The following is a 22545-nucleotide window of genomic DNA, read 5'->3' as shown; positions in this document are numbered from 1 at the left end:
CACGGATGAGCACCCATCACCGGTTATGCCCATGGACAGCTTCCCTCCCACGGACGCACTCGACATCTGCCTGCGCTGCCTGGGGCTGGCAGCAGCCGGCACGCTCCCCCCGTGTCCTGCCAGCGCTTGGTGGAAAGGGGGGACGCGCAGGTGACCCCAGGGAGCCCGGCAGGACGGAGAGCTGACGTGAGACCAATGTGCCCAATGTTCACCCACAGCAAAGGGAAGGGACAAGCAGGGGCATCCCCCCGTGCCACACTCACCCTGGGGGCTCTGCCCACGTCCCCACCAGGCACCTTGCTCCAGTGCCCAAGGGAGCCCCAGGCGGGCGGTGGGCTCTGGGCAGCCCCCAGGAGTTAGACTTGGCCCCGCCGGAGGTCCCTTTCCAGTCACCTGGGGGCCATGGCAGCTCCCCCAGGCGCTGCCGGCTGTGCCAGGGCCCCTGGCTGGCAGTCGTGCTGGATGAATCCCGTTTCCCCACCCACCCCCCTGGGCTGTGCCATTTCGCCCTCCCCACCCGCACGCAGCCCGCTCCGTTGGCAGGACGGGCCGCGCTGCCCAGGCTTAAAAAGCCACTTATCTCCCCGGCCACACGGTGTAATGACTTAAGCCGGGAATCACTTCAAAGCTGCTTTGGTGAGCTCAGAGCGGCACAGCATTAGTGCTGAGCGCGGCAGTGGCAACAATTTCTGGTTGTCCCCTGCCCATCCCCACCAAGCCCCTGGGCGGGCTGGCCTTTCGATCCCCAGCTCTGCTCCCACCCGGCGCTCGGCCGTGCCAGGACTCTCACCTACCATTTTTCCACACCCTGCTTTCCCTGGCATGCAGCACCCTCCGCTCCGGCCTCAAATAACACCCATCCCAACCAGTTCCCTTTGCAACACAGTCCTGTCCCACGGCTCTTCCCCCAGCAGGGACGCAGGGGCCAGGGCTTCCAGCAAGCAGGACCTGGGAATGGCGAGGAAGCAGAGCCTTTGATCCCTGTGCTGGCAGGAATGCTCCGGGCCACTGTGCCCCATTCCCAGCTGCATCCCGCCCCTGGCCCAGGGCTGGGACGGGCACAGCGAGCCCGGGGCACAGCACAGCCCAGCTCGCCAGCGGAGGACCCAAACTGCCACTCTAATGGATGGGCTTCATTTGCAAAGCGGATGAAAACCTAAATATTTAAATACATAATTCTGCACAATACGCTTAGCGTGGGGGCAGAGCGAGGGGGGGCACATGGCTGGTGAGCTGGGGGCACGGCAGGGATGGGGGGCACTCCGGCAGGACCACGTTGGTCACCCAGGCACTGGCATCCCCATCACGCACAGCGTGGGGATGGTGCACGCCCTCGGCCCCTCAGCGGGCAGCGCAGGCAGGGTGGGTGCCATGGGGTGCTCTGCTGCGGGGTGCTCTGCTGCAGGCGCCGGGGTCCTGCTCCACCACCAGCCTCCGACGTGTCCCACGGGGAGACGTGGGGAAAGGGGAGCGTGGTCCGAGCCGGGGAGCTGCGAAGGGTGGTGTGACAGGCCCCTGCAGAGATTACACCACTGATATTTCTGCTACAAGAGCTTAGAGATAAAAGAGATTTACAGGATTTACCAGCAATACAAATTGAATATTTAATTTTAGCTGCAGGGGAGGAGCAGGGGCTTGGCCCCGAGGGCACGTGGAGGTGTGCGGGGCAGTGGGCCCAGGGGCCACTCTGCCTCCCGGGGAGGCGTTTCCAGCTCTCAGGGGAAAACCGACGCCAGGGCTGTCACCCGGGGGCCAGGAGGGGCCGGGCAGCCCCATGCCGGTGGGACCGGGCACCCTCTGCCCAACCTGCCCCTAATCCCATCAGCCACTTGCCAGCTGCCAACTGTGCGGCACAGCCTCTGCCGCCACGTGGGAGCTCCCACGGGATCGTCCCCGGATGAACCACGTGCATGGCCCCAGCACCAGGGATGCTCCGGGGGGGCTCAGGAGGGACCCTGGCTCCCACATGCTGCCCATGGGCCAGCCCGGAGCCAGCGCTTGGCTGCTGCCTGCTTCACTGTACTCCCCCCCTGCCCCAAGGAGGACGTCCCCAGCAAGGCTGTCCCTGGTCGAGGCTGTTTGCCAGCCAAGGCACGGACTGTGCCAGGGAACACAGGGTTAGGGGCAGCAGGAAGGGATGACGGAGCTGAGCACCCTCTGGGACGGAGTGGAGAAACCCGAAAGGGGACCTGGCCACCCCCTGCAAGGCCAGAGCAGAGGCAGGGCCAGGCAGCAAAAGCCCCCCGCCAGCCATGGGCACAAGGCTGCCAGCTGGCCCCGAGCCCCAGCACGGGGGTCCCCATGGTGCCACCGAGCCGGGTGCCCATCCTGCCTCGCCGCACCATGGCCGGGCGTGCAGTGCCGGCACGAGTGCTGCCGGGGGGCTGGCTGGGGGAGGATGGCGGAAGATGAATGAGGGAGTCAGGAGGGTAATGGCATTGTCTGGAAAGTAGGTCGTGTGCTGAGCAAAAAGATATTTATATCAAAGCTCGTTCCCCCGCAGAAGCTCCCGAGCCGGGCGCAGGCAGCACCACGAACCTGTGGCCGCGGCCCCGGCACTCTGTAGCACCCCACACAGGACCCCCTGCCCAGCCCCACACCCAGTTCAGCCATCCTGGGTACCCACAGCCCATCAGCCCCAGGGCAGCGGCACCAGCGGGTGCCCCAGTTGCACCGCTCATGGGGGGGCAACACCGGAGGTGAAGTTATCCCGATGGAGCGGGAGCCATGGCAGCTCTTCGCCTTTTGCTGACCTGGCTGCAGGCGCCAGGCGACGAATGGCACCGGGTTATTTTTATTTTAATGTAACCTTTGCCAAGGTGTAATATTCCCGTGGATGCTCCCCAGATGGGCAGTCAGCCTGCGCCAGGACGGTCACGGCGGGTCCTGCCCAGCTCAGCCCCGTGCCGGCTGCAGCACCGCGGCCCCTCTCCCCGCACCAGCCCTGGTGCCAGCCCTGGCCACGCTCCTTGCAGCCTGCATCACCCCTGTCCTGAGCTTCAGCCAGGTCTCAGCCTTGTTGCAAACCTCAGCCACCTCCTTGCCTGCTCTGGGTCCCCTCCCTCACACCTCCGACCTTCCCAGAAAAGCCGAGAAATCGTCCCAGGGACCAGATGGGGCCACTGTCTGCCAAGAGGTTTTTGCCCCCGCTGGCCACGCTGCCCCAATGGCTGCGGACAGGACCCAGCCATCCAGCCCCACTCCTGTCCCCAGCCCAGTCCCCAGCCCCATCCCGCGCCCAGGCAGCCTTGGATCTGGCATGGGAGCGGGTTCATTTCCCATAATAGCTGTGTCGGCTGAATTTACAGCCTTGCTCCGAGTTATTAATAATAATGGCCTCACTCTTAAGTAGGGCTTTTCATCTGCCTCAGAGCCCTTTCCAGAGGACGTCTGTGGCATTATCACCATTTTATTCTCGTTTCAGCGGGCAGGAGAGTGAGACAGAGAAGGGATGGCCTTGCCTGCTGCTGGGCAGCAGAGCTGGGGCATGCAGCGTACGGCCCTGCGGGGAGCTTGGCCACAAAAGCCCCCGGGGAGGCTGGAACACCCTGGCTCGGTGGGAGGCTGCCACCGCGTTCGGGCTCGTGCCGGCTGCGCTGCGGTGATTTATGCCGGTGAGGAGCCTGGGCCCCGCCACGCGGATAAATCCCCTTCAGGCACCAATAAACCAGCGTCACCGCATCGGTAATCCGCAGCGCTCCCACCGCGGTGAAAAATTGAGGGGCAAGGCGCTACAGCCGCTGCTCACAGGCTTGTGCCAATAAATCCCAGTCCTGTGTCAGCAAGGGCACAGGGAGGTCTCCGGGGTGGAAATCCCCAGCAGAGCCACGGCTGGAGGGATGGGTGCCACTGGGCACCCATGGGAGATGCTTGCCAGCAAGGGAGACCCAGGCACAGGGCACTGGTCTCGGTATGGCCCCGGCACATGGGAGCTGCAGTGGCCACGTGGGACCAGGGACATCCCCGAACCACCCCCCGCGCGTCCCCCCCGCAATGCCCACCTGCCCCGGGCAGCACCGACGTCTCCCCGCCGCGCGCCGCAGCGGGGCTCTATCGGCAGATTTATTTCCCTGTAAAAGCGCTTTGATCTGAAGTTATTTTTTGTTTACTAGCAACAAGGTATTGTAAATACATCTTTGCTGATAATTATAGAGTCTGGGCGCACACCTTAATCTCCATAAAATATCAGATGCTACAATTTGCCTGATTTAATGAGATTGGAGGCTGATAAGCCGCTGAGGTAAGCTGTAAACTTGGGGGGGAGGAGGGAAATGATTGCAAATGTGCTAAAACGCCTTCGTCCTTCTCCTCCTCCTGCCACTACCACGTGCCCAGCCCAGGAGCGTGTGCCCAGCCCTGTAGCCCCCTGCCCAGCTCCCAGGGTGGGCCCGGGCGGCACTGCAGCAGCTTCACGCAGGGATGGGCATTTAGGGCAAACGGAGCTTTTTATACAATTTACCTCATTAAAACTCCAAGAGCCGAGAGCAGCACTGAGGCCTCACCGAGCCGCCCGCAGGGCTGCAGCCGGGGGCTCTGCCTCAGAACACTTTGCACCCCGCGGGCACCGTGCCACGCCGTGCCGGGGAGGGCAGGCAGCGTGGCACCGCGGCCCCGGTGCCAGGCTGGCAGAGCTGCCAGGCTGGGGTGCAGGCAGGTATATGTGCACATATGCATGCTCCCGTGCCGGCAGCATGCACGGCCACGTGCTGGCAGAGGTGCGAGGTCCCGAAGGGGTGCAGGGGTATGGCTGCGCTGCCCCGGGAGGTGTGCACGCTGGCACCCCATGCTGTGCAGGGATGCGTGCGTGTCCATGCGTGTGCACGTGTGTGCAGACCTGCCTGCCACCACCGGTCACACGAAGGACAAGCTGGGGTTGGGGGGGGGTCTGTGCCGGAGGGGGCCTGGCCCACGGGGAGCTGCACACCCAACACCACCCACCTGCGTGTGCATGGCCGTGCCCTCACCATGTCCCTCCCCAGACACGGGGGTCTTTACGGTCCCGGGTGTCGGGGCGGGGGTCCCCCTCCCGCAGTGATGGGGGGGCCCTGCCTGGAAAGCAAGAAGCTCCTCCCAGTAACGAGCACCACCGTTTCCACAGCAACCTTAAAGGCCTACAGCTGCTGCCTCACTAACGAACCTGCGCTGGTAGCGTTCCCGGGGGAGGCCGAGCCCCGTCCCCCTGCCCATCACCCCGGCCTCGGATCATGGCACACTCTCCCCCACCCACCAGCCCCCAACCATCTCCACTGGCTGGTGCCTGGGCTCACCCACAGCCCCCTTCCCTGCACCAAGACCCCCAAAAGATGCAGACCCCTTGCACCAAGCAGGACAGGCACCCCCAAACTACCCCTGCTCCCACCCGGATGGGTGTGAGGAGCCAGTGGTGACCTACAAACGTCAGGCTGACAGGTTAATTAATTTCCCTCTTCCTCAGGCCGTTATCAGGTGGAATAAGACATCACCTGAGACTGTTAATTGGGCTAATTATTCCAGTTTCAGATTTTAAATAATTAGTTACTGTTGTCTCCAGCCTTACTTCCACAATTCAGGTCAGCTGGTTCCCGGCTCCCAGAACCCGTGAGATGGGGCAGAGGGGCTGCGGCGGGGGCCCAAGCACACTGAGCCCCCCGCGCTGGCTGGGGACACTGGGGACAGTGCAGTCCCCGCCAGTGCCACAGTGAGAACCCACCTCGTGCTCGCACTGGAGCCGGCAGGAGAGAGACAACCTCTGCCTCGATGGCAAAGGAAGAAAACCAGGAGAGAGAAGGGGAGATGAAAGCGCAGGGTGAAGGATGGGGGGCCGGGAGGAGCCCTCCCCACCTCCCTCCTCCCCCAGCACACTGAAAGGGCTTCAGGCTGATCTCTCCCTGCCCAGACCAAGCCACAGTATAAACCCCCCCAGCAGTGCCCGGGTCCTCCTGGGTACCTAATTCCTCCTTGTTCGAGGTTAGACTCCCCAAGGAGAAAATCTCAGCCCCGTGTTCTCAACGAATGTGATTTCCCTGCGGTGTTTCCCGGCTGTTCGGCACAGAGACACCCACCGTTCGCGCAGGACGCCGGGCAGCAGCGCAGGCACACGGGCAGCACCTGCCCTGCAAAGGGTCGCAGCGGCCAACGCAATACTTGGTGTCCATGAGTCGCAGCGGCCAACGCAATACTTGGTGTCCATGGCTTCCCCGCAGGAACTGCCCGCCACCCCGTTCCAGGCATCGGCAGAGAGGTGGGTGCCTGCCCCGGTGGCACACACCGGGCAGAGGGATAAGGAGACTCAGCTCATCTCCCAGCCTCACCCTCTCAAGGAACGCCATGCTTTCTCACAGCCTCATCCCTCGCTATTAATAGCCTTCACTAGCCTCCTCGGGAGCCATTTGCATATTTGATTGCAACTCCGAGGCGGGGCAGGGCCCCTCAATCAGCCGCTCCCGCAGCCTCATTTGCATGGTTTGACATTTTGTGCTGGGAGCACTGACACCGGCACCATGGTGGGGGACGTGGCTCCGGGGGCAGAGGTGGGCGCAGTGTCCCCGGCCAGCAGCGCTGCCCCAGGGACACCGCATCGGCCACCCTGCGCCCACCCGGCTGCGCCCAGCAGAGCCGGCAGCACCTCTCCGGCCTGCCCCAAACCCTGCAGGGCGTGATGGAGCCTCGGTGGCCCATGTCCCCAGGTGCCCTGCCCTGCCCTGCCCCGCTCTCCAGCCCGACTCGCGGCGCCCGGTCCCCGTCCGACCCGCCCGGCGGGGCAATCGGCAGGCAGGGCGTGGGGCGGCGGCCGTGGCCGTGGGTTGGCTGCCCGTCCCGCCAGCGCTGTCTGGAGCCGCCGCACATCAAAGGCCAGGGGCAGGCCGGGCCGTCCCCGGGGGGGTGGGGGGCCCCCGGGCCCCAGCGCGCCCACCGGCACCGCCGGGGGCCCGAGGGGTCGGGACGCGCCGCCGGTTCTCCCGTCCGGCCGCGCAGCGGTGATCAGCACCGCGGACAGCGCCCGCCCGCCGCCGCCACGGCCACCAGTGCCACCATGGCCACCAGTGCCACGGCCACCACGGCGGCCACGGCCACCATGGCCACCAGTGCCACGGCCACCACGGCCACCAGGGCCACGGCCACCGTGGCCACCACGGCCACCAGGGCCACCGCACCGCCCAGCAGCACGCACCGCAGACAGGCACCCCACGGCCCCGCCACCAGCCCCTCTGGCAGCCCCGGGCCAGGGACGCGCCAGGCGGCGGCGGGAGGAGCCGGGCGGCTCCAGGGCCCCGGGGCAGACACGGCCGGGAGCTGTGTCCCGGGACGCCCTTTCTTCCCCCCGGCTCTTGGCATCACTTGGCAGGAAAGAACAAGCCAGGGTGAGGCGTGGGATTGAGCCTGAGGATGACGGGGATCGGGAGAGGGCTCAGCTACTTCCCTCCCTCCTGCCTCAGTTTCCCCTCCAAGAAAACACACCGGAGAATAAAGGTTCGTCTCATGGAGAGGCAAGGCGGTGGGGGAAAACCACGGAGAGGTACGGAGGGACCCGACTGCCACCGTGACTGTGCCAAGGAGCGAACCGAAGACAGGCAGGGATCGAAGCACAGATGTCGGCACCAACTGTGCCGCTCGCCGGCAGCGGGGCCGTCTGGCAGGCAGGCAGAGCCGGGGCTCCCCGGCTCCATCCACGGGCCGACACACCGACACCGCAGAGGGGACCCCGTCCCTCGCACTCACGGAGGTGCAGCACTGCCCCACTCCCCACACTGCCGGGACACGCTTGACCCGGCCGCCCTGGGACTCCGCTCCCTGCTCTGCTCTCTGGAACGCAACGGGCAGGCAAACGAACACCCACCCCAGGGGGGGCTCGGGCAAGGCCAGCACGTCCCCCCAGCTCTGAGCACACGGCAAAGCCTCCCCCACACACAGCCCGCTCCCTCCTCGCCCCGCAGCCGGCCACGGACCCCAGTGTCGCGCAGCTCGGGGACAACGAGCGCAGCATGGCCCCGTGCAGAGCTGGGCCTGGAGCAACGGGGTCTCACCTCCCTCACCCTGAGCAAACGCCCGCACTGAGACCACCGCGTCCCCAGGGAACGTCCCCAAGGATGAGCTCATGTCCCCAAGGGTGAGCTCATGTCCCCAAGGGTGAGCTCAGCTCAGGCACAGCCCAGGCTGCCACCCGCAGCCTGCACAGCCCCAGTGTGCGCAGCCCCTGGCCCCCAGCCCCCGGCCCCAGCAGGCGCAGCCCCCGGCCCAGCTCAGGGCTGCAGGGGAAGGGAGGCGAGGCCGCTGGGCCCGGAGCTCCCCGGCCCGCCCGGGCGAGCTTCGGGGCTGTGCCGCGGCTTGTCTGGGCGAGCGCTGGCCGGGAGCCATTCGCTGCACACCGAGACGAGGAGGTGGCTGCCGGGGAGGAGGACTCGGCCGGGAGAGGGTTGGGAGCGGCTCCGCGGGCGTGCGGGCTGCCCGGGGAGCGCCGGCGCTGCCCGGGCTGGGGGGGCTCGGCTCCCCCGCCCCGGTGCACCCGCCGCACCGGCACCGCCGGGCACAAAGCGGGGCTCTCCCGGGAGAGGGGCTCTGCGAGGCACGGCCCCCCCCCGCACGCAGCCAGGCCGGTGCCCTCCCGCCCGGCGGCCCCTTCCCCGCCCCACTCACCCTGCCGCTGCCGCTAAGCCGTGAAGTTGCCCGCCCGGGCTCGGCGGGCGCCGGGGGACGGAAGCGGCGCGGCGGCCGGCTCCGCTCGCTTCCTGCGAGATCCCTGCGGGCTGCCCATGCCGCGGCCAGGCCGCGCAGCGAGCGGCCGCCGGCGTCCCCGGGTCACGGGCGCCCACGGCAGCGCGGCGGCGGCGGCCACGCTCCCCGCGCCCGGGCCGACACCGGCACCTTCCAGGCGGCGGCGGAGCCGGCGCCCCCGCGCGCCGGGGACACACCCACGCGCGCTCCCCGGCGCGCTCCGGCCACCCCCGCGCACCGCCACGCACCCCCGGGAAGGGGCTGCCCACGCCAGCAGCGCCCACGCGCCGCCCCGCTGCATCGCCCCGCGCGCCCGGACGGACACGCGGCCGCCGCGCACCCCTGCGGGCCCCCGCACCCCGACGGCCCCGCGCACCCAGCTGTTCCCGCACCGCTGCAGCTGTGCACCCCGCACCCCCACTGCTCCCCCCACCCCCGCAGCGTCCCCGCGCCCCCCCGCCCGCCCACACGCTCCTCTGCACCCCGCAGGCACCTGCGCGCAGCCCCCACCAGGTCCCCGCACCCCCACACCCTGACACCCACCGCGGGGCTGTCCCCAACTCCCCCCCACCCAGAGAGGGCCCGGGGGAGCGCGGAGGAGACGCATGTCGTGACATGAAACACTGAGACCGTCCCTCGGCTCGGCTGCACCGACCGCACCGACTGGGGTGCATCAACCGCCATGGGGTCTCGCCCCGACCCGCCGGCTGGGGACACCGACCTGGCCGAGCTGCACCAGCATGGCAGGGACAGCCACATCCAAGACACGCAGCGTTTCCCCAGTAATAACCAGTTCACCATCCCCAAACCAAGGGGCGCGGGGCCCCCAGTCCCACCACAGCCCCTCCAGCCCCTTGGGGAGACTGGGGTGCCCCAGGCCGAGGCCGCAGTGCTGGGGATGGGACACCAGCAGGTCCCCCACAAGGCGTCACGCTGGGATTCGGTACCTTCAGCTTTCACAGTGCTCTCGCTCCGAAGCGGCACCCCCACACACCCACGGACAGGCTGTTCTCCCGCTCCGCTCTGCCCACCAAAAACTCCAGCTGATTTCCAGCCCAAACGGCTCCCAGCCCCGCCGGGGGAGAGGGCCAGGCAGGCAGCGAGGCTCCTACCACCGCCTGCCACCCGAAGCTGCCGGTTTAAGGCCAAACAGACCCTCGGTGAAACACCGAGCGCTGGCAACCACGCCGCAAACATCTGCTCTTCCAACGGCATCATGATTCACAGGCTATTAATTGGGGCTTGGCAGCGCTGGGAAGTGTTTGCATCCCCGGCTTCGCTCAGAGCCACAACTCGCTGCCGACGAGGTCTGGGTGCCGGGGAAGGAGCCAAACCCAGCAATGCACCGTCCGCAGCGCAGCTGTGCCAGGACAGGCATGTGGGGCACAGTGCCCAGCTCCCGCACCAGCCGCCCGGCCCCACAGGAGCAACGCAGGATGAGCCCCAGGAAAACAGCAGCAGCGGTGCTGGGTGCTTGCCAGGAACAGCCAACACCACCAGCGCAGCACCACCGCACCGCACAGCAGCCCCAGCGTCCACCGGCCCCAGGTTGCAGCAGGGAGGCCGCCTGCTTTGCCTCCCACCCGGCCGCGCGTGGCAGGGTCTGTGGGTGCTGGTGATGCCCTTGCGAGTTCCCAGCTCCAAACAGCGCTGTGTTTCTGTAGGGTCTCCCAGCTGCCTCCACGCGCGGCGCTGAGCCGCTCGCTCCCCAGGGCACCGGCATCGTCTGCCGCCGCGGCGTCGAGGGGAACCGCAGAGCAGCGCCCTGCTCGGGCAGCACCAGACAAAGGCTGCGCGAAGCCTCCTCCAACGACAGCCAAGAGAAATCTGAATTCAGAAGCTGATTAGAAACCATGTCATGGCTCCTTCCCGCTCCAGCATTTGGGGAGGAGTGAGCTGGGGGGGGGGACGGGGAAAATCTAATTAGGATTGAGGGGCAGGTTGTAGAGGCGCTGGCACGGGAGCTGCGGGAGCACAGCTGCCCGCAGGAGGGGGGACACCGGGCACCCCAGGCCCCGCAGAAATGGGGAAAGTACAAATTAATTCTCCTTAATCTGATGGGCACTTGCTCTGCTGCCACATGCTGCCACCGCGGCTGGCAGAGAGCAGCCCAGCCTGCCTGCGGCATGGCTCGTGTGCCCATGGTGGCCGTGCCCCCTCTCCCCCCATGGCTGATGCCGTATGGACCCAGGGTGCTGGGCAGAGCAGGGGGAGCAGAAGGGGCTCAATCCTGCCCGGCAAATGGGAGGCAAGCACGGGGTGCTGTGCTCGGAGTCTGGACCCCTCCTTCATCCCAGGGTGGCCCCCCCTGTGCTGCCGCTCGCTGGGAGACCAGGCGTCACGGGGCCATCAAGATGGCCACAATCCCGAGGCCATGGAGCACTTTGGCAGCACAGGCTTCTCCCCCAGCTCTTGGGGACAGCAGAGCCCCGAGGCCACGGTGAAGGGCACTACACAGGGTCAGCGGCACCGGGCACTGCTCTGAACGTCCCCGTCCCCTAGCCTTCCACTGGCACCCGCCGTGCCCCGTGCCACCTGCACCGCGGGGATGTCCTCCCCGCCGTGAGGAAGGCAGGCAGCCACCTCCATCCACCCCATCACCGGGATGTCCCCCAGGACACACCCAACCGCGCGCCCCTGGCCCCTGGCCCTCCCCACAAGTCCCCCGGCTGCTGGCTCGTCTCGCCTGCTATTCTTAGCTCTCCGGCACTGCGCTCTCCCAGCAATGGCACTGTATATTACTATTATTGCTGGCTGCCAACGTCTTGAAGCAGGCAGCCAGGATCATGGTGGGGCTTCCACACCCCTGGTGACCTGTCATTCGGTCCCTGCCGGGCTCTGGTCTTCAACAGGCTATTTCAGGAAATCCAATTTGATGGGCAGAAGGAGCACAAGCCACGCGTTCAGCTCCTGAGCCGGATCCAGGCTCCTCATGTCGCCGCTCAGATCCAGATTTTAGCTTCGCCCGTGATGGCAGTAAGGGCCAAGAGTCACCTTTGGCTCCAGATCCAAATTTCTGGCTGGGTGGGATCCAGGGTTTCGGATCAGCTTGTCAGAGAGATACAAGCGTCTGCAAAACCTGGATCTGGAGCCCCAGCGCCAGCTGCAGCAGCACCACCTGGGCACGAGACCCCAGCGTGGGGCCAGATCCTGCCCTCACGAGTGGGCAGATCCATGGAGACTACGGCACCAGTGCAGCCACCAGCCTCGTGCCTCCGGCACGGGCGCTGTGTCCCGCAGGTCCCGGCACAGCTCTGCCCTGAGGTCACAATGGGGAGGCTGAAGGACGGGCCCCCCCAGGGACCCCCAGCCTGGGCTCCCTACCGCTCTCCGCTCCCTCCCCACACCCTGCCCAGGGGGCCAGGCCTGGCAGGAGGGCCGGGTGCTGCTCCTCCAGCCTGTGCTGCCATCTCCAGCCCACACAGCACAAGCCCTGGCACTCGGGAGGGAGATTTGGGCTCCGAGGGCTCGGCACCAACTCGCCCAGGCTGGATGGGGACACCATGGTTATGTCATCCCACTCCCCGCAGCAGGGATGCCCGGAGCCGGTCCTGGTGCCTGGGCTCAGTGGGGTAAAAACACCCAAGGCAGCCCCAAACACGGCTCCCACCCTCACCGCCCCACGCCGGTGCTCTCGCCACCCCCGCAGCCAGGAGGGGCCCCTCCAGCTCAGACGCTCCACTGGCACTTTGATGGCTATTTTTTCCCTCTCGGCCCTGCCGGCGCTTGAATAAATGCTTTGAAAGGGCTGACGTGCCTCTTTCCAGCCTCCTGAGCGTGGCCATGCCTGTCTGCTGGTGGCCGTCCCCCTGCTCCATCCCCCAGCAGCCAGGGTCCCCGAGGGCTGGGAGCCACGGACGCGCGTGGGAGGACGCTGGGAGCACGGAGGCGAGGAACCGAGATAGACGAGAAATGACATCCATTTTCTAAAGGAGAATCTGCACTGCTGGCCGGATCCTGCCCCGATTTACACCAAGGGAGGCCTTCTGCTCCCAGCCCAGACTCCCACGGGGGCAGCTGGCACCCAACAGCCTGGCTCTGGCCTCTCCTGCCTGCTCAGGGCTTCGTGCCTGGCCCGGGGAGCTGGCAGGGACCCGCTGCGGGCAGCACTGCCCTGCGCCCCACGAGGCGGGCACCATGCAGGGCTGGATGTCATGGGACAGAGAGACACGAGCGGTCCCAGCACCAACTTGCTCTGCAGGTTTGGCATGGGCTGGAGGGACCAGCCTGGCTCCTCCAACAAAACCCAGCCGTCCAGGAGGAGGAAGGCGACAGGAGGAGAGAGACACCCAGCCCCGGGCCCCCGGAAAGCTCTCCTTGCCTTCCAGGCTGGGCTGTACCACGGAGCCTGGATATGCGGTGAGAGTCACCGCTCGGCTTCTGCTCTGTGCCAGCTCCCAGCACCCGCCAGCTGCGCCGGACCCGCAGCGGCCCGGCCGGGACAGGGCTCCCGCACCCAGCGCCCACCGTCGCTGCCTCACAGCCGGGCAGGCTGGCGAGAGGGGCGACCACCGGGCTGGGGAGGGGGCCTGGGCCTGCCCAACGCTGGCCCGAGCCCTCGGCAGCGGGAGAGCGCCAGGATGGCTGGTGTCGCCTCCCGGGGGGGGGCTGGCGGGGCTGAGAGCCCCCTCCCCAACGCCTCACGCACCAGGAGCAGGGGGACGCCCGCACCCCTTCTCCCGCACCCGCCGGGGGACCCCGACCGGCCGCGCCGGCTGCGCTGAGCCCCGCGGTGCCGCTGCGATGCCCCCAGCCATCTTGCCACCCCCCCCGGCTCCCCCCCAGCACCCGCTCGGCGGCGCCGGATGGGTCCCCGGGCGACACGTCCCGTCCCCCCGGGGCCTGTCCCGCACGGCCCCAGCGCCCCGTTGGGGAGAGCCCCCCCCCCCCCCCCCGCGCCGGACACCGCGCTTCTCCCGGGACCGGGGCCCCCGCCCGGCGATGCCCCGCGGCGGCAGCAGCCCCGGGCGGCAGCACCGCGGCACCGGCCGGCCCGGGCAGCACCGGGGCCCCGGCCCCCGCGCCCACAGCGCGCCGCCGCCGCCGCCGCTCTTACCCCGCTCCCGCCGCCTACATCCTCCGGCCGCCGCGGGCGGCTCCCCGACGGCCCGGCCCGGCTGCTCCCCCCCCGGCTGGTGCCGGGGCGGCTCGGTTGGGCACGGCTGGTCCCGGCTCGGCTGGTCCCGGCGCGGCCCGGGCCGGCGCCCCGCGCGTGGGAGCGCGGCGGGCGGCAGCATGCGAGTGGCGGCGGCCCCGCAGTGCAGCGCGGATGGGCGCGGAGCGGCGCGGAGCGGAGCGGAGCGGGGCCGCCGCCGCGGCGCCGCCAAGACACGGCGGTGGATTTTCCCCGGGAGTCAGAGCGGGCGGCGGCGGCGCAAGATGGCTCCGGTGCGGCGCTGCCGCCGCCGCCCCCGGTGCCCCGGGACCCCCGGAGCCCCGCGGCGGGGCGCAGCCGGCGCGGGGGGCAGCGGGGGCCGCGCGGGGGGCCGGGGGGCTGCCGCCGGCGGGGCGCGCAGCGGGGGCTCTGCCGCGCGGGGCTGGGCTGGCAGCGGGACGGGTGGCACCCGCCCGGGGGCATCCCCCGGGGGCACCCCGGGGCGGCGGGGGCACGCAGGGACCCGTCACCCACCCCTGCCCGTGGCCACGCTGCCTGCCAGGGAAGCGCCAGGGTACCGGGACAGCCCCGGGGTACGGGATGGCCCCAGGACGGGTGCAGCTCCCAGGGGCCCAGTGTCCCCCCAGCAGACCGGGGGCCGCCGGCTGCCACCCACCCGCCGAGCCCCTCGCACCGCCCCGCGTAATTTGCTGATAATAATAATCATGGCGCGCGTGGGTTGCAAGTGCAGCGGAACAATAACCTGGTTAACGCCTCGCTGCGCGCGGCAGCGGGAGCCACACCGCAGCATGTGCCCGGCTCTGGCGCCGAGCCGGCCCCGAAGCCGCCTGCCACGCCGCGTGGGAGCTCCTGCCCGAAGCGTGGGGGGACGTGGCCCAGGCAAGTGCCCGGAGTGGGTTTTTAACCAACCGTGTCCTGGTGGTTTGCGTCCACGTCCCAGCGCTGTGGTCCTTAGCCAGGCCGGCTGTGTCACTGGGCAGGGCTGTCTCCCCAGCGGTCACGCTGTCAGTCACCCAGCGGGACGGCCGGGGCTGGAGGACACGAGTGTTCCCCCGGGGTGGCACGGGGCAGCAGGAGAGCAGCACGCAGTGGGGAGAGCGAGGCCGGATCCAGGCCCTGCTCCCAGCGCTGCAGCTCTGCAGAGCCACCCCCATCTCAGGGCACTCCACTCAGCAGCCCTGTGGCCCCCATCCCTGTCCCCCTCCGCTGAACAGCCCCTTCCCTGGGACACCCTGCCAGAGCCAGAGCCGGGGCTGCCCCCACCCCTGGCATGCAGAGAGCCCCCCAAAAGTCTTGCTGCCCCGGGGAGGGGAGCCCCAGCCCCGGCCCTGGCCAGGCCCTGCAGCACCCTGCACTGCCACCGGCATGGCTGCTCCTGCTGCATGCGGGGAGCGGAGCTCTGCCCACCTCCCTGAGCAGTTATATAAAAGGATTAAGATTTAATATGAACTTCAAAAGGGGAACAACCGGGTGGTCGAGGGCGGCTGGGCCAGGGCTGGGTGTGGAGCAGAGGCACCCTTGGCCATGTCCCAGCTCTGCGGAGACGTGGCACCACGGCCCGTGGAGACCGGCTCCATCCAGCCCGGCCCATGGGCACGGCTACATGGAGCCAGAGCAAAGTGCCCAGGCACCGCGAGCACCCTGGTGTCCTGTGAGCCCACACCAGGTTAACTGTGCCATGGTCTCCCTGAGTCACCACGGTGCACGATTCCCATGGCACGTGGCGACCCCGACCCCCCGGGGCCTGGCCTTGCCCCGCACCTTCACCTCCCCACTGGCAGCCGAGCAGCCTTTAATAACCCACTGCCGACAGGCACAGCATCACCAGCCGTCCTGGCGTCCAGCTGCCACCCTGCCCGTGCCGTGCTGGCGGTCCCCTGCGCAGCCCATCTCCTCCTGCCTGATGCCTCACGCTTCCTTCCCAGGCACCGGTGAGCCGGAACGTGCCGGAGAGCAGCCCTGCGCTGGGGGGTGAGACCCCCAATGGGGGGCAGCTGAGGCACCCCAAACCCCCCGGCCCCCGCCACCACCCCCCTGCCCCTGTGCGCCCCAGAGCCCGCGTGGCTGCGCAGCACCGGCTGCTCGTGCCCGTGCAGCGCCGGGGAGCTGCGGTGGCGGTGGAACAGCCAGGGCTGGGAAAACACCATCTTCCGCCCACGCAGCCGCCCACGGCCCTGCGCCAGCTCTGCCGCCCCCGCCGTGCGCCGGGGCTCGCCGGGAAGGTGGGCCGCAGGCGTGGGGCTGGGGGCTGCGCTGCACCCACCACGGCCACCCACCCGTGGGCAGGGCAGGGGATGGGGCGGGGGGAGCAGGGCCCAGCAGCCCCGGGTGCAGGAGCCACCCCAGCACAGGCTCCTGCTGCAGGAGCAGAGCTGAGCCGTGGCAGGGGATGGGGGGCCAGGGATGGGGGGCTGGGGGGCTGCCCCACGCCCAGCCCTGCCCCGGGGCGCAGGAGCGGCTGGCGCTGCTCGGTGTGCGGCACAGGCACCCACCAGCAAAGACACTGGGGAAGCCTTTGGCTCATTCATTTTTAATCCCGGCTGAGAGCAGGAGGGATGCAGGCACAAGGCTCAGGGACGCTGCAGGACGGGACCGGCCATGGGGCTCCACGCAGCCCACCCCGGGCAGCCTGGCTCACATCACGCGTGTCTTCCATCATGCATGTCCCCATGGGATGGAGACCCCCCCATAGGCGACAGCAACCCCTGGGCATCCCTCCCTGTCCTGTCTCACCACGTCCTGCCACGGCTCAGCCTCCCCCCGCAGCAGCTCAGCTCCCCCTCGCCGGGCGAGCCGCCCTCCCAGTGCCTGCGAATGCAGAGGGCAGGATCCGTGCATGAATGGAAAACGTGGGCTGTGAGCGCGTGGGGATGCACAGAGAGCAGAGCGGGGGTGGGAGGAGGAGGGGAGGTGCACGAAGCCAGAGCTCCCCCCACGCTGCTCCCCATCCCTAGCCTGGTGTCAGGGACCCCGTCCCGCCCGGACTGTGGCACCAGGGCGGCCGGGAGGCAGGACCCCGGTGCCCACCCCGCTATGAGGAGGTGAAGGAGGACACACGGGCGCTGGGCATGGGCCCGGCAGGGGCTGGCGGGGAGAGCGGGAGGCACCGGCCGATCTTGCGCAGGGTCCGTCCCAGGTCAGCGCGGAAGCGCCGGATGGAGAAGCAGTAGACAAGGGGGTCGAGGCAGCTGTTGAGGCTGAGCAGGGCCACGCTCAGCGCATGCAGCACGTCCAGGGTGGCAGGGGGCCCGCAGAGCGGCACGGGGGGCTGGCTGCCCACCCAGGGGGCCAGCGTGAGGTGGTAGGGGGCCACGCAGACCACGAAGACCAGCAGCATCCCCAGCACCATTGCGCGCGCCTGATGCCGGTGGGAGCCCGGGGAGGCGGCAGCGGACACCGACAGCGCCCGGGCGATGGAGGCGTAGGTGCCCAGCACCACCAGGAAGGCGGCGAAGAAGAAGCCCACCATGGCATAGGCGTACGCCCGCTGCCGGCCATGCTGCTCAAAGCAGGCAGTGGCCCCAGCACGGGCGGGGAAGGTCTGCTGGGCAACCAGGGTGGGCACGGCACAGCCCAGCCCCAGTAGCCAGGCCAGGGCGCAGGCCAGCACGGCCCCCCGGCGCCCCGTCAGCAGCAGCTCCCGCCGCGCCACCCGCACCACGCAGTACCGGTTGAAGCTGATGAGCGCCATGAAGGTGATGGCGCTGTAGGTCGCCAGGTAGTAGGCGGCCCCGGCCAGGCGGCAGGCGGCCTCCAAGAGCAGCCAGTCCCCCCCGGCCAGGTAGTAGGGGATCCAGAGGGGCAGGGTGAGGTTGAAGAGGATGTCTGCCAGCGTGAGGTTGATGAGGTAGATGCGGATGGCCTTCCTCACCTTGCCGCTCTGCAGGAAGACCAGCAAGGCCACCAGGTTGCCCGGCAGCCCCACGCACAGCACCAGGCAGTAGACAGCGGGCACCAGCACGAACTGCACCGGGTCGCTGGGCACGCACTCGCCAGGGTGCCCTGCCGGCAGCGATCCCGGCTCCGACCCGTTCATCCCGGGCTCCTGTGAAGATGGGGGACAGTCAGCAGCAAGGCCCCAAACACATCCCTCAGGGGACAGGGAAGGGACATAGACCAGGACAGGATGACCTCTCCGGCTGGTGCCTGCGGTAGCTGCTGGGCACCGGAGGCAGAGCCCCTCTGCGGGGATGCCATCATCTGCCAGAGGGGCTCAGCCTCCAATGGCTCCTTGTGGGAGACAAGGGGCTGCGGGACCCCCTCCCTGCCCAACCCCAGCCACGTCCCCCCACGCCGCGTGGGAGCCCAGGGGCCACCGCCAGCCGCCCAGCCGGGGCTCCCCGAGGAGCGGCAGGCGCAGCTGCACCGCGGCCGAGGGGCAGAGCCGTGGCCGGTGGCACCCGGAGGTGCTGCGCCGGCTCCAGCTGGCAGCTGCCGGGCTTAACACCTCCCACGCAGCCACGTGCCTGCTGGGGCCACCCAGCCCTCCCTCCTGCTCCCAGCATCCCAAATCCCCCCACGCAGCGCACCCATGGGGAAGTCACCCACTGGTTCAGCATGCACCGGAGTGGAGAGACCCCAGGCACGGACAGGGGGGTACAGCGTGAGGCCAGCAGCCCCCCGCGCGCCCCAGCCCTGCGCGAGACAGGTTTGCCACCCCACTGTTTGCCGGTCCTGGCCATGGAAAACCACATTGTGCCGCAATGGCTGTATCCCCAGGCTGCAGCTATTTCACCTCCCATCACTGCCTGCCCACACCTCGCCGACGGCACTGAGTCACCCAGCGGGTGTTTTCCAGCATGGCAGGGCTGGATTCGGCACACGCAGCACCCAGCACCAGGCCAAGGCATGGAGGGCATGAGCTGCCGAGCCTGGGGGGGATTCAGGGCTCATCTCCGTGGGCTTCAGTTGTTCTGTGGAGCCAGCGTAGACCCCCAAGGAGCCCCCAAATCCCTCAGTGGTCCCCCTTTCCTCTTCCTTCCCCGACCCCTGTTTGCATGGCGGATGCTCCACCTCACCCACGCCGAGCGGGTTACTTACCCCACCGGGTTGGGCTGCACTGGCTGCGTCCCCTCCGGCTGCTCCTCGCTGTCTGATCCAGCCAGGCTGGGGAAGGCTTTAAGTGCTGGGGGAGGCATGGGCTGCCTGATCCCGCCCCCCCGCCATCCCGAGATCCAGAGGGAGTTAGAGCCTGCGGGACGGCAGCTGGAGTGGGGAGAGCACCTGTGTGTGTATGTAATGGGGGATTCCCTGCTGGAGCCATGCTAAGACCCCCTGCGCCGGCTGACGGGGCTGGGGGCACGCGGGGGGGGGGGCTGGCCACGCCAGTACCAGCACAGCCGTCCCCCCCCACGTACCCAAGGCCCGTTTGGGACCATTTCCCAGGGCCCTTTTTCCACCCACGCCGGGATGAAAGCAGCGGAGGGTCAAGTTTCCGCACCCAGCAGCTGGGGGAAAAGGGGGATGCCCCGAAAGGGATCAAAGCTGGAATCTGCCGCCTCCCAACTCCTAGTGCTTTTGTTGGCTTCAAAGCTGGATTTAGGGGGAGCAGCACCCCAGGCCCCCCCAAGCTCTGTGAGCATTCCACTCACTGCTTTGCATGGCCCTGCAATTCGTGGATGCTCCTTTGGGACATCAAAGGTGCCACCCAAGGTAGTTCAGGTCCCGCTGGGGGTACGGGGGTGTTGTACCCCCTCTGCTCATCCCAAGACAGCCAGTCTCCCACCACAGCCATCGCAGCGCCTTGCTGGGTGATGCACCGGTTCAAACGTGATCTTGGGGTTCATCCCAAGTGGACTGTGTTGGCTGTGCCCATCAGGGGTGGCAGAGGGGCTCCCTGTGGGTCCAGGGCCCCACTGGAGCAAGATCCCCAAAAAGCATGTGCCTGCCCGGGCACAGGGTTTGGGGCGGCCACGCTGCCACTGTCACCCCCTGGATGTGCAGCAAGTGGCCTGGCACGTTGCTGGGGGGGGGTCCGGGCGGCTGGGGGGCTCCTGCCTCCACACGGGCTCTCCCTGACGGCTGTCTGCCTCCGCACCAGCTGCCACCAGCTCCCGCCTCTCCCCAGTCCTTGTCCCCAGGCACTGCTCCAGGGGACCAGGGCCTCCAGCCCCAGGATGTCCCCTCAGCCCTGATGGCTCAGTGGGGTGGGAGGCAGAAATAAACAGGGGAGGCAAAATGTGAAAAACAAGAGGCTTTATTCCAAAATACGAAAGCCCCCAGAAGAGCAGAGCCAGCCCCAGCCCGGCATGGCTGAACGCTGGGAAGAGCCGGACACCTTGTGTGAGTTTAGCAACAGAGCTGCTGGAGCAGTGGTGGTGCCACGCTGGTGCCACAGCCACTGTCCCAAAGCACCAGTCTGGGTCCCGCAGCGTCGGGACAACTGGCACCAGGGTCCCCGGCAGCAGCAGGAGAGGACACAAGTTACCCTGCAGCATGCGATGCTGTCCCCGAAAATACCATAAGGGCATCGCTTCCTGCTGGCCGAGCCGTCCGTCCTTCCCGCCTCCGGTCACTCGAACTTGGGCTTGGGGGGGTCCGCGTGCCCGCGGATGTTGAGCAGCAGGAGGAGGCCGAGGCAGAGCGTGGCGGGGGCACACATGGCCAGGGGCTCCCGCAGCACCAGCAGCGTGTAGATGGCACCTGGGCGAGGAGCAGAGCGTGGGAACCGGGGCCCCTCCCGGAGCGTCCCCCGAGACCCCGCGCAGGGCGGCAGGCGCCCGCCCGCTCTCACCGATCATGACGACGCTGAGGACGAAGTTGCTGATCTCCTGCAGGAGCTGGGGCCCGAACGCCAGCAGCAGCCCGGCCACCACCTCCACCCAGCCCACCGCCGCCAGGTACCGGCCCGGCTCCGGCGCGAACCCGAACTCCTTCAGGGGAAAGACCTCGGCGAACCGCACGAACTGCGACTTCTGGGGAGGGCGGGAGGGGAGCGGAGCAGCGCTGAGCCCGGGGCTGGGGGGCACAGCCCCCCCAGCGGGGTCGGCTCCGCTCAGCCCCACGCCCCAACGGGCTCAGCCCCGCGCCCCAACGGGCTCAGCCCCGCGCCCCAGCACCCCAGCCCGCTCACCCCCCAGGGGCCCGGCCCTGCACCCCGGGGGCTCGGTCCCGCACCCCCCAGCCAGCCCAGCCCAGCCCCGGCCACCCCTCCCCGCCGCGGCCGCGCTCACCATGTGCCGGTGCAGGTCGGCCGAGAGCTGGTCCGAGAGCTTCGCGGCGCCCGTCAGCAGGAAGAAGAGCCCGAGCAGGACCCGCAGGGCGGTGAAGGCCGCCGCCATGGCGGGGACGGGCGGGGACGGGGGCGGACGGGCGGGGCCAGCGCCGGCTCAGCTCGGCTCAGCACGGCTCGGCCCAGCGCCGGCCCCTGCACCTTGCCCGGCCCCCGGCCCGGCTGCGGCAGGGACCCCCCCCAGCCGTGGGGTGCTGCTGGGGCAGGGGGGGGCGTAGATCTGCAGCTTCACCCCCCCCCCCCCGAGGCTGTGATCCTCCCACCAAACCAGAGTAAAAAAAATGTGAAAAAGTGGGAAAAAACCCTCAAAACCCGCAGCTGGGGCTTTGTGAGCACCATGAGCAGGCCAAGCTCCATGCTGGCACCCGCGAAGGGCCGCTGGCTCGGGGTGGCCGGGGCCGCGGTGAGCCCGGGGTGGGCAGCGCGGTGGGTGGCGAGGCAGCTGCACCAAGGATTTCCTTCTGGCACCAGGGAGGCCCGGTTGGGGCGAAGGAGGCGGCTGCGGCCCTCCCCACGCTCCCCAGGCCTGCGTCACCACTGCTCGCAGCACGGCTCAGCCGCCGGCACGCGCCAAGGCGCCCGGAAAAGGCAGCCCTGGATTGGCGAGAGCCGGGGGGGCACTGACGTTACTGTTATTTGAGTGGAAATATTTTTTTTAACGCCAATAAATCACGGAAGAGCAGGAACTGTTTCCCAGGCACCGGGAAGCACCGCGGGCCTGGACCAGCACTGACTCCGCTCTGCTGCCTTGCCGGGGCTGCCACGGCCGCTTGGCTTTAGGGCAGTGCAGCGGCCCTATTTTTACTCCTGGCAGCACACCGTTCCCTGGCTCTGCTGCGGCGAGCACAGCCGAGGAGCCACTCACGACCATTTGGAGCATCTCCCTGCTCTAGCTCACAAGCCAAGGGATGATGAACAGCAACAGGCCAGGGCAGGCTCCAGCCCTTCTTGTCTCAGAAAGCCCCTTGGGGGAAAAGGAATTTAAAAAAAAAACCCAAACCCCAAACAAGGGACAGAGGCAGCTCTGCGCCCTCGCACATGCAGTAGTGGCTTCAGTGCACTTCGTTACCGCAGGAAGCATGCATTGTTCAAGCCTGGGATACACCCGCCTGCCAAAATTGTCTTCCTTCAGCTTAAAAAGCGTCCCCTTTCTCCAAGAGCCGAGTTTCACCCCCACCACAGAACAGAGCCCGCTCCCAGCCAGGACAGAGGTTGCTTTTTGTGCAAACATTGCAAAACCCTTTGACTGCATGTTTGCCTGTCCCAGGGGGCCAGGGCCGAGCCCAGGGCTGCCCCAGCACTGCTGACAGGCAGCCAGTCACTGGCCTGCCTGGGCTCACACCACCCGCACCCTTCCCAAGCCCCAGCACAGCACCACAGACTCAGAGAAGCCCCCCGTGGCAGGACACAACAGCAGACAAACACTGCTGCGTGGCTGGGACAGAACTCCACCACCATCCACGTGGTACCTCCTACCTGCTCTCAGCCTCTGGGTTTTTTTAATTAC

The 22545-nt window shown here is 68.2% G+C and overlaps 2 protein-coding genes across 3 annotated transcripts; both read right to left on the bottom strand.

Annotated features, from left to right (window-relative positions):
• Positions 1–16838: 16838 nt before the first annotated feature.
• On the bottom strand, positions 16839–17843 carry LOC132319596 (platelet-activating factor receptor-like). Its single transcript, XM_059830645.1, has one exon. The coding sequence runs from the start codon at positions 17841–17843 to the stop codon at positions 16839–16841; it is 1005 nt and encodes a 334-aa protein (XP_059686628.1).
• A 2150-nt stretch (positions 17844–19993) lies between these two features.
• On the bottom strand, positions 19994–21087 carry TMEM35B (transmembrane protein 35B). Of its 2 annotated transcripts, none has more exons than XM_059830937.1 (3): positions 20980–21087; positions 20541–20721; positions 19994–20449 (listed from the first exon to the last, which is right to left on the bottom strand). In XM_059830937.1, the coding sequence occupies exons 1-3, from the start codon at positions 21085–21087 to the stop codon at positions 20319–20321; spliced, it is 420 nt and encodes a 139-aa protein (XP_059686920.1). In that variant the 3' UTR covers positions 19994–20318. The 2 variants fall into 2 exon arrangements, with proteins under 2 accessions (XP_059686920.1, XP_059686921.1); XM_059830938.1 differs by having other exon boundaries at positions 20541–20718.
• Between the last annotated feature and the right edge of the window lie 1458 nt (positions 21088–22545).

The sequence above is a fragment of the Gavia stellata genome, chromosome 29 (assembly GCF_030936135.1).
Source record: "Gavia stellata isolate bGavSte3 chromosome 29, bGavSte3.hap2, whole genome shotgun sequence".
Taxonomy (NCBI): Eukaryota; Metazoa; Chordata; class Aves; order Gaviiformes; family Gaviidae; genus Gavia; species Gavia stellata.
The sequence above is the reverse complement of the archived record's forward strand: the minus strand, read 5'-3'. Positions and strand labels throughout refer to the sequence as shown.